The 9,799-nt window shown below is 43.7% G+C and overlaps 1 protein-coding gene across 1 annotated transcript; it reads left to right on the top strand.

Annotated features, from left to right (window-relative positions):
• The first annotated feature begins 2,533 nt into the window (after positions 1 to 2,533).
• On the top strand, positions 2,534 to 9,799 carry LOC133344464 (peptide YY-like). The gene is made up of 4 exons (XM_061554440.1): positions 2,534 to 2,616; positions 4,652 to 4,830; positions 6,931 to 7,011; positions 8,397 to 9,799. The coding sequence occupies exons 2-4, from the start codon at positions 4,652 to 4,654 to the stop codon at positions 8,398 to 8,400; spliced, it is 264 nt and encodes an 87-aa protein (XP_061410424.1). The 5' UTR covers positions 2,534 to 2,616; the 3' UTR covers positions 8,401 to 9,799.

Raw genomic sequence — 9,799 nt, 5'->3', positions numbered from 1 at the left:
GGTCCTGTTGGAGGACAACTGGCATCTGGATCCATTTTCCGAGTAAGGACATTGATTTATTTTATTCAGTGTCAATACAATTTAACATTTTAGAAGGAGCAATACAACGTTATTGGGCTGTTCCTCGTATATACAACTCCAATGCGTGTTTTTGAGCCTCGGTTTTGTGGTGCATATATCCTCTGCACAAACAGGCATTAAACCCTACTTACAGAGTAAATCCAGTTAGCCAATGGCAATTATGAACTTCCATTAAAATCAGTGTCTTCCTGCCCAAGTGGGCAGTGGCGCTGTCTCTGTTGGCAGCCTGTCCACTGTCGGTGGAAACTACGCTGCCATGCAGAGGGCCCGTCTGCCAAAGTAATGACCAGTCGTGACTTTTGAAAATTATCATCGGCCATGAAGGCAATCTCCACATGCTGTCGCATGCTGTCGCATTCCGTCCTGCTGCCACTCTTTGGTTCGTCTTGCCCTCCGGCCATAGGTCTTTCAAGCGACTTCCTGCACAAGCCCAACTTTTCTTAACATTCATTATGATGCCTATAACTTGCATAGGTTTTCTGATCCCTGTCCCTCTTTGTCTTTCTCAGTCTAATGCAAAGCGTTCATTTTTGCAGCACTTTTTTTTGCATCCTTTTCAGATTTATTATTCCAATTGTCCTTGTCTGTGCCAAAGTTTCGAAATGTACCTCACCAAGTTTCGAAACTTGGCGAGGTATTTACCATCTCCTAGCCACCGTGGCGAGATGGTATATATCAATACCATATACCACCGTACTATATATATGCCTTCACGGGTTTTAACATATAAAGGACAATTTGCTGCCTTAAAAGCAAGTGTGACGCCAATGGGCGGATGTGTATCGGGCCGTGCAATGAACGCCTCGTCCAGCATCACACGCATCACGTGCAACTGTGAGTAATTCCCTGTGACGATGTGCTTTTCCATACCAGTTAAGTCCCTGTTTTCACGTGGATTAAAACAACTGTTTGTTTAAAATTTTACGTAAGTGATATTTAAAACAGGCTTTGTGGACACAGGGTAATTTGATTGGAAATAGGAAGATATATTTTTTTAAACGCATTCAGTGTGTGTGCATATATATTTTTTCATCAATTCATCCTCTGATAATTTGTAATAGAATGTATAAACATTTTGGAACATGACATTTTCTGTTGAAACTTTCCTCTGTCCTTGTTTAGTGGACATGTCAAAAATAATTTCATAGCGTATCGGATTCCCCCAGTATAACTAAATATTAAATTTAAAAAACGGTTGATGCATTTTTAAGGATTCCTAACATTGTACATCTTTGCTCGAGCTCTATATACCATGCTCCCAGGTTTGACGGGATCAAACTTTTCATAATTACATCAATATTAGCAGCTTTTAATTAAAGTTGACTTTATATATAAATTAATATAATAATTGTACAGACATTACCATATTCACAAGTAACATTCACTACATACATATATATTTGAAGCGGATTAACATCTCACGACTAATTTAGAAAGTTACATATTTTCCATTGCGTGCATTATATATGCTGGGTTATGCTGAGTTGAATAAACTTAAAGAAATATTGTTCAGTGTGCAGTTTTTATGGGTTTCTATTTTACTCGTCCTATTTAGCAGATGCATCCAAATTGACGATAACTTCCGATTCGAGATCCCATCTGTCCTCACCTGATTGTCATTGATGTTTTCACTTTTAGATAATACTTTATTAGATTGGGTATGTGTGAAAGAGAAGCAAAGGCATTACAACGCAATAAATTGTCAATATCGATATCGTCCAAATGCCACCGCAATTTTAGATGATTCACACAGCTTAAAACTAAACACCGTGTTAAAAACCAAAAACTTAATAATTCTCTATGAAAACAATCAACAAAATCTAACCAACAAGAACTGTTTTAATACAACCAACTTTTTACAACCCGACATAGAACCCTTGAATAAGTCGGAATTGTTTATCTGAAACGTAAAACGCAAAGTTAACGACCTCTGAATGCATAAGACATATTCGCGTTGCGCGCAGAGGCACGTCAAGTACACATTCAAAGCGCATTACACGCGTATCATGTCTGGGGGGGGGGGCACCGCAAACACAAGTCGATGAAAAAGGCTCCCATTTCAACCGCTAATGCATAGGAAATATACCGACCCGGGCAATCCGTGGCAGCGAAACCCGCCCGAGACGCTTCCTCGCGCCGGGCAAACAGCCTCCAAGGCCCCTTTGGCAGCCGCCAACCAAACCCCCCCCCACCACCACCCCTCTCCACCTCGCACGGGTTGGACGCAAAATGAACGATGAATAAAATAACGCTTCAGTGGTCCATGCTTAATAGAGTCGAGCGACGTTGGTAAACACCGTCGTGGTGCGCGCCTAAGTAACCTGGCGCCGTGCTGCTGCTGCTGAGTGAGGAGGGGAGGGGGGCTCTGGGTCGTGTGGAGCGCCGTTCGTGCGCTGCGTGGCGGCGTCTCTCGCTCTCGTGGCTGTCGTTCGCGTATAAAAGGGCGCTGTCCGGGGCTGATGGGGAGCAGACTGCAAGGAGCGCAGGACCGCGGACCGCTCACTTCCTCGCCACTTCTCCCAACATACACCGAGGGTAAGGCGCTGCTGCAACGGGGTAAAGCGACAATTGTTACTTCTTGGTAACATTTACTGCCAATATGGAACACCCAAGGTATTTGTATGATTTAGGATGTCGGTCTTTGTTGGAAATTAGAACTTTAGAAACTTTTAAAAGATGAGGTTTTTTTTAAACGTTAGCATGTTTTGTTTATTGGTAAATATTTTTGCATTTCTTGCAAAATGTCTGAATTCGCTTTGAACACGGCGTGTTTTGGCCAAATCTCAGTGGTATAAAACGTCGGTCTTTACCGAAAGAACCAAGAATATAATATAAGTGCTCAATCGACGGGAGATTCTCAGGTCACGGGGCTCCCATCATCGAAGTTAACAGCATTATCAATACTAATAGGGTTTTTCCCCTTTTTTCTGGCAACAAAACTGATACCTTTTGCAAGGAATCATGCTTACATTAACCACAATACTTGCAGTCAAATGCAAATAAAAACAATACTCTGATAATTTATGCATTGTCCTTGAAACTGATTGGTCCACACCAGAGACAGCTATCTTTAGAGCCTAGTCTCATGGTGTTCGATCAGATGACGCCAAAAGGCATTTGACTGCAAGTATTGTAGTTAATGTAAGCATGATTCCTTGCAAAAGGTATCAGTTTTGTTGCCAGAAAAAAGGGGAAAACCCCAATAACCTGTGTGCGTGCGTGTGTTTGCTTAACTTGAATGTGTAAGAGGTATAATTCGCTGCAGCTGAAAGTGGTTCATCGTGGCTTAATGGGACCAACTACGTCCATTCACGATAGCCCTTGAATGGCTTGAGCAATCCTGCTAGATAAACCAATGGCCTCCACACATCCTTGTAGCATTGCATTCTATGTTGACTTTTGCAGTTGGGGTCACGAAGAGTGGAGGGCATGTATCAAAGAACTATGAAGAGACACTATGGGCTTCTCGATGGTCAAATATGACATTTTCATTTTTAATATTTGAAATTTCAGAACGGCTCCCACAACATTTGAAAATGAAATTGGGGTCTTCAGCCTTTGAAATCCAAAGCATTGGCAGGATTGTTATTCGCACTTTTTGTTTTATCTTGCTTTGAAATAATTCTCATCGTATCATGAATGTGCAATCCATCGAGAAGGAGCCATTCATTCAGAGTCAACCTGCTGATATGTGGTGAGCAGCCAGAATTTGTGAACATGGAAATAGACAGACTTTGGAGCTCACTCAGCTCTGACTCCCGGAGCATGTGTTCGATTCCTAGTCGTGCACGACCGTACAACATGGTGTCTCACCCTATCAATGGGTCTACCTTAAGTCTATTCTAACTTAAATGAGTGCCTGATTTCGAGCGTGAATATCAACAATGTGGATACACAGGTGGTTGGGCGCAGCGCTGGTCACATATCCTCCTTATGTGTCATGCTGACCTTGATAGATACTCGCTAACAGCACTTGCTAATGTATTATTTTAGCCTAAATGAGGATTGTCATCTTTGTTTGTGTATATATTTACATGCAAATTATGATGCCTATATTACATGGTGCTCATCGTGATATTATTAAACTAACCACATTTCAGTGTAAGCACAGCATTTACAGTCGGGCAGTGCAGATATTTGAGAGTGCAAGAACGCGTGTGCGTGTGTGCTCACACGCAAGTGTGTGTGAGCACCCACTTACGTGTGTGTGTGTCTGTCCACGCGAGCAGATTCCGGAGTGGGTGCGCGGTGGTTAACGCACTGCGCTAAGAACCTGGTGACCCGAGCTTGATTCCCGCTCGCGGCCAACAACAGTGACAATTATCATAACGGGTCCTGGGCCTCCCCTTGGTTGGCTCAGCCTCAAATAAGTACCTGGTGCGGTGTGTAAATATCCCCCCGCTCCCCCCACCTCGGGAGACAAAGGCGGCCGGGCGCGGTGCTGGCCACCCACCCCTCGTGTGCCGTTCCGACCTTGCTAAGTGCTCCTCGCTCTACGGCACTTTCCCCACGAGTATGTTAAGGCTATATGGGGGGGGGGACGTATTTGTCTCTGTGTGCGTGCGAGCAGATGCCGGTCCGCTGCTCCATGTTTGTGCTGCTGGTGGTGTGCACGGTGCTGTGTGCCGGCGCTCTGGCCACCGCCATGCCCCCCAAGCCGGACAACCCCTCCCCAGACGCCTCCCCCGAGGAGCTGTCCAAGTACATGTCGGCTGTGCGCAACTACATCAACCTCATCACCCGCCAGAGGTGCACAAAACGAACCCAAAAAACACAACCAACGAGGTCCCCCCTATGTAGGTAGCCTTAACTGGATGTTGGGGAAAGCGCTGGTAGCGAGCGCCTTAGAAGTGCCGAGAAGTGCCCACGAGGTGCGTAAGAGTTGCCTAAGAGGTGCCTAAGAGGTGCCTAAAAGGTGCCTTAGAAGTGCCGAGAAGTGCCTAAGAGTTGCCTAAAAGGTGCCTTAGAAGTGCCGAGAGTTGCCTAAGAGGTGCCTAAGAGTTGCCTAAGAGATGCCTAAGAGTTGCCTAAGAGGTGCCTAAGAGTTGCCTAAGAGTTGCCTAAGAGGTGCGTAAGAGTTGCCTAAGAGTTGCCTAAGAGTTGCCTAAGAGGTGCCTAAGAGTTGCCTAAGAGGTGCGTAAGAGTTGCCTAAGAGGTGCCTAAGAGTTGCCTAAGAGGTGCCTAAGAGTTACCTAAGAGTTGCCTAAGAGTTGCCTAAGAGTTGCCTAAGAGGTGCCTAAGAGTTGCCTAAGAGGTGCGTAAGAGTTGCCTAAGAGGTGCCTTAGAAGTGCCGAGAAGTGCCTAAGAGGTGCCTAAGAGGTGCCTAAGAGTTGCCTAAGAGGTGCCTAAGAGTTGCCTAAGAGGTGCCGAGAGGTTCGCTCGCACTGCCATCCCCGTCCCTGTGTTCAGACACTCCTTGCTGGGTGATCTTCATCACCCAGCATTCACACGAAGATGTATCCGCGCCTCTGATTAGCCGCGGTCGGCTACGTACGGTGCGAAAGCAGTTCAACATCCACCACATTGTCAATTTTTGGATTAGTAAAAAAAGAAAAAATAGGCCGACGTGCAGGTTATCGATCCGTTTATTTGACACCACATGAAGTGGCATCACTTTTGTGCTTTATCCTTCCAGCGTATCGTTACGTGACGTCACTTTTACAATTAAATCCTGAAAAGAAAAGAAAAATATTCACCATGAAATATTTTTTTTTACTTATGGAGCTTAATGTTGAAACTTGTATTCATGTAGGTAATTTAGAAATGAATTTTCATCTATTATCCGTTTATTGGATAAACAATAACGTTTTTTTACGTTTAGTACATTTCCATTCGAATAAAAAAAAATTCTTAATTTGGGCCTTGAAATATTATGAATCCAGACCCTCGAACATGAAATCCAGAACTCATCGCTGCTGTCGGTACAATACTTACATTTGTTAACAACGCCGCTGCGCTGATAACACTATGTAACACGATTTTTGTCCGTGGGTAGTAAGCGTTATTTTTTATTGCTTATGCCTAAAAAGTATAGAAAATGGCTATTATTCCCCACACACCCATTGTAATACAAAAATATTACGTTTAGAGAATTCAATGGGGGGGAGGGGGGGGGAGATAGAGGGGTCCCAAGACATCTGGACCACCCTGCACCCGCTGTATTGCTTCCTGCATGCCACCTCCGAGCAGGGTTGATGATGGGGGCAGCGATGTGGCCAAGCGGTTGCACGTTCGCCGCTTGTTGCAGAGGTTCGTGGCTGGAATCTGGCAGGCTGCCCTAGTTATTACTTCGGGTGTATTGACCGTAGAAGAAATTCGTGGGCCGCGCGCGTCACGTAGGATGTTCATCATCCCGTGGCATGATTCGCAACGAGCAGGTCATTCGTGTGCTGGCGTCATGATCGAAATTGCGATTACAGTACACATAGCACCATCAGCAGATGAAATCCATCTGTGAAACACTGATCCACTGTTCCTCCGCGATAGCCCCGAAAATACAATTATGGCGTGAATAAATGGACTCAATTATTATTACCGGTTTGTCTCAGTGGGGTCCATCAGCCCGACATTGAGTCCACGAGATTATGCCAAGTGGAAGGTGAAAGTGGATGAAACAGACCGTGGCACAAGTCTAGGTAATTGTGTCATGGTGTTTGAAAAGCAAATGTACACAAGTAAACACCCCTCTGTGACCACTGACCTCCGAGCATTCATTGTGATTCCCAGTGGACTCTCACCTGCTTTAACATTGCGCGGAATGTGACATACTGTGAAATGTGCATGCAATTGAATATACAATGTGTCTATAATAGGGCCTGATGTTGAGGCTGTGTGTCGGTGGTCTCGTAGGTATGGAAAGCGAACCGTGTCAGAGCCGATGCTGCCCGCTTGGCTCTTTGAAGACGCAGCCGAGGACAGACTTGCATACAGGTGGCCTGAAAGACAATCCCATATTTACTTGTGCATTTTACAACTTAAATTCACTCATTTTGAACGAACATTGTTAAGGGCAACAATCCCTGTCACGGGTTGCCACAGTTCAGCTCACAATCATATGACTGCGAGTTCAAATCTTGCTTGGGGGGGTTGACTTAACCCATCATCACCCAGGGGGTCAATAAAGTAGGTAATATTTTGTAAAAATGAAACAGTAGTTTTCTTAATTGGGACTGGCCCCCACCATGGTAATGTGGAATTTCCACCACTGGCTCAAGACCACCAACAGAGATGAGCGTAGATTCACTTTACGTTCCAAGTTAAAGCTCACTAAAAATTTTTAAAAAATGTAATTGAAAATGAACATCACTGTTAAATGCTGGTTAATGGCATAACCACCTGTAAATTACGCAATTTTGGGTATGTGAACATTTTAATCGTTAAAAGTTCTGAAAAATCTCTTGATTTAGAAAATTACTTGCGATGAACTTTTACTTTGGTCCTGAGGCTGTCATGTGTATGAGTTATAATGGCATGTTCTTAGCCGTATACTGTTCATGTTAAGTTGTCCTCGTATCCACCAACTTTTAATGAATAGACTTGTCGGCAGCATCCTGCTTGGACGTTGAGTCGTGTAATGGTCAGTTTGACTCCATCTCCCGATGTGGCAGTTGCAACAAAGGAACAAGTTTCTTAAATGCTTCCCGCCCCTATCCACTAAGCAGCACAACACCGTCGATCGACAGGTCATAATGTGGTGGGGTAAACTGCGGGTACTTAGCCCTCTTCTAAGATGGCAATGGAAGATTGGCCAACTGCCCTTGAAGAGCTGCTCTCTTGAGCACCATCCAAGTAGGGGCCCTTCCACCAGCAGTGCGTGTGAGCCAGGACTTGCAGGGCTGCATCTTGACCTAGCTTGCACGTGACCAGGGGCCTGCTTTGTGCCGCGATTTATTGAGAACCACCACTGTCTTCTTGGTTCTTTCGGTAAAGTCACGTAGAAGGGAAATAATAAAGTAATAAAAATAAAACATAATAAAATATCAATGTTTTATTTGTATTATTTTATTATTTCCCTTCTACGTGACTAAATAATAAAATAAATAAATAGAGCTTTATAACATTATTATGTTTTATTTGTATAATTTTATTATTTCCCTTCTACGTGACTTTACCGAAAGAACCAAGAAGATGAATCCCTGCAGCCACGAAAGCTTTAAATCGAAATTTGACCACCACTGTCTCGTACTCACAACGTGCATTGTGGCTCTTGAAACATCGATTTGTTTTTTTAACCGAATTCGAAAAGAAAAAAACTGGCTGTTATTGTTAGTTTGGTTGCCAACCCCTGAACCTGACTGTTGTTTTCTGCTTCACAGTTAAACAAGATGCCATTCGCAGGGTCTAGTGAGAAGGCACTCCCCTGCAAGAGGACACACCTTTCGAAGACTTCAGACGCTTGGAAACAGCTCCACACATGCCTCACACACACACGGGCAGACTTTTGGATAGAGTTATTTGTTAGCAGCTTATATGTTAATCTGTTTCAAATTTCATATCAGGCTTAATTGTGTCAATAAATGCTTGTGGAAAATCTCATTGCACTACATCGAAGACAATGCTTGCCTTTAACGCAAAGTCTGCTAAGCATGCAAACACAATAACACGCATGCATAGGTAAAGCATTAACATATGTAGTGTATTTCTGTCATCATGATCGGATAATCCTGAGCGAGATACATTTCAGATCTATATACTACAAATCGCAATAACATCACCTAACGCCATATGTTCGGAGACAGTCTGGCCTATTTGAGCATGCATTATGAACAATCATCACCAGGTCTATTCGTTGTTTGTCACCATCAAACTATGGACCGTACACCATTGGAACCTCCTTTGCAGTAGCAAAATATGATAATTGGGTTTTTACCCTTTTATCTGGCAACAAAACTGACACCTTTTTTTATAAGGAGTCATGCGCCTTTTAGCCAGCATCTGGTCCAACACCATGTGAGACTAGGCTCTAAGAAAAGCTGTCTCGGGTGTGGACCAATCAATTTCAAGGACAGTGCATACATTATCAGAGTTGTGTTTTTGTTTGCATTCCGACCGCAGGTATTGTGGTCAATGCAAACATGACTCCTTGTAAAAAAGGTGTCAGTTTTGTTGCCAGATAAAAGGGTAGAAACCCAATTTTCATATGGACCGTATAGTAAAAAACCACTCTGACCTGGAGGAATAGAAACACTACACGAACTCTTTCTCCTGAAGCCCCTGGCGTGGCTACATTGGCATGTAACTCCTGGACATATTGCTGCCATGGGCAAGAACATACTAGAATTAGTAGATAATGGTGTGCTGCGCTGTTTCAATGTACACATTAGCTGTGCTTTTACACACACATAGTGCAACACACAATACAACACCTCGATTCGCAATGCATCATCTCCCATCTCGGTCCGAATCTCTACCCCTTGCCGCTGACGATTGTCTTTTAATGTATTTAATCTTTACTTTAACATAATCTATACTTTACCATAATCTATACTTTAACATAATCTGTATAATAATACCTAGAAGTTACAGTTCTCCTGCACATGAATGTCCTATGGTCTCCTGAGATGTGACGTTGGTTTAATTGAGAGACGACTACCAGCCTGAGCTGTGATGAAACCACACTGGATGGAATCGTTTAATCTTGCCTGGTGTCGGACACTGTTCATTGTTTCACAGTAAATATTCTCCAAAGATTTTGCAATACACGCCTGTTTAAAGTCTG

Source organism: Lethenteron reissneri, chromosome 20 (genome assembly GCF_015708825.2).
Source record: "Lethenteron reissneri isolate LAM-NWPU_2019-01 chromosome 20, ASM1570882v1, whole genome shotgun sequence".
Lineage (NCBI taxonomy): Eukaryota > Metazoa > Chordata > Hyperoartia > Petromyzontiformes > Petromyzontidae > Lethenteron > Lethenteron reissneri.
The sequence above is the reverse complement of the archived record's forward strand: the minus strand, read 5'-3'. Positions and strand labels throughout refer to the sequence as shown.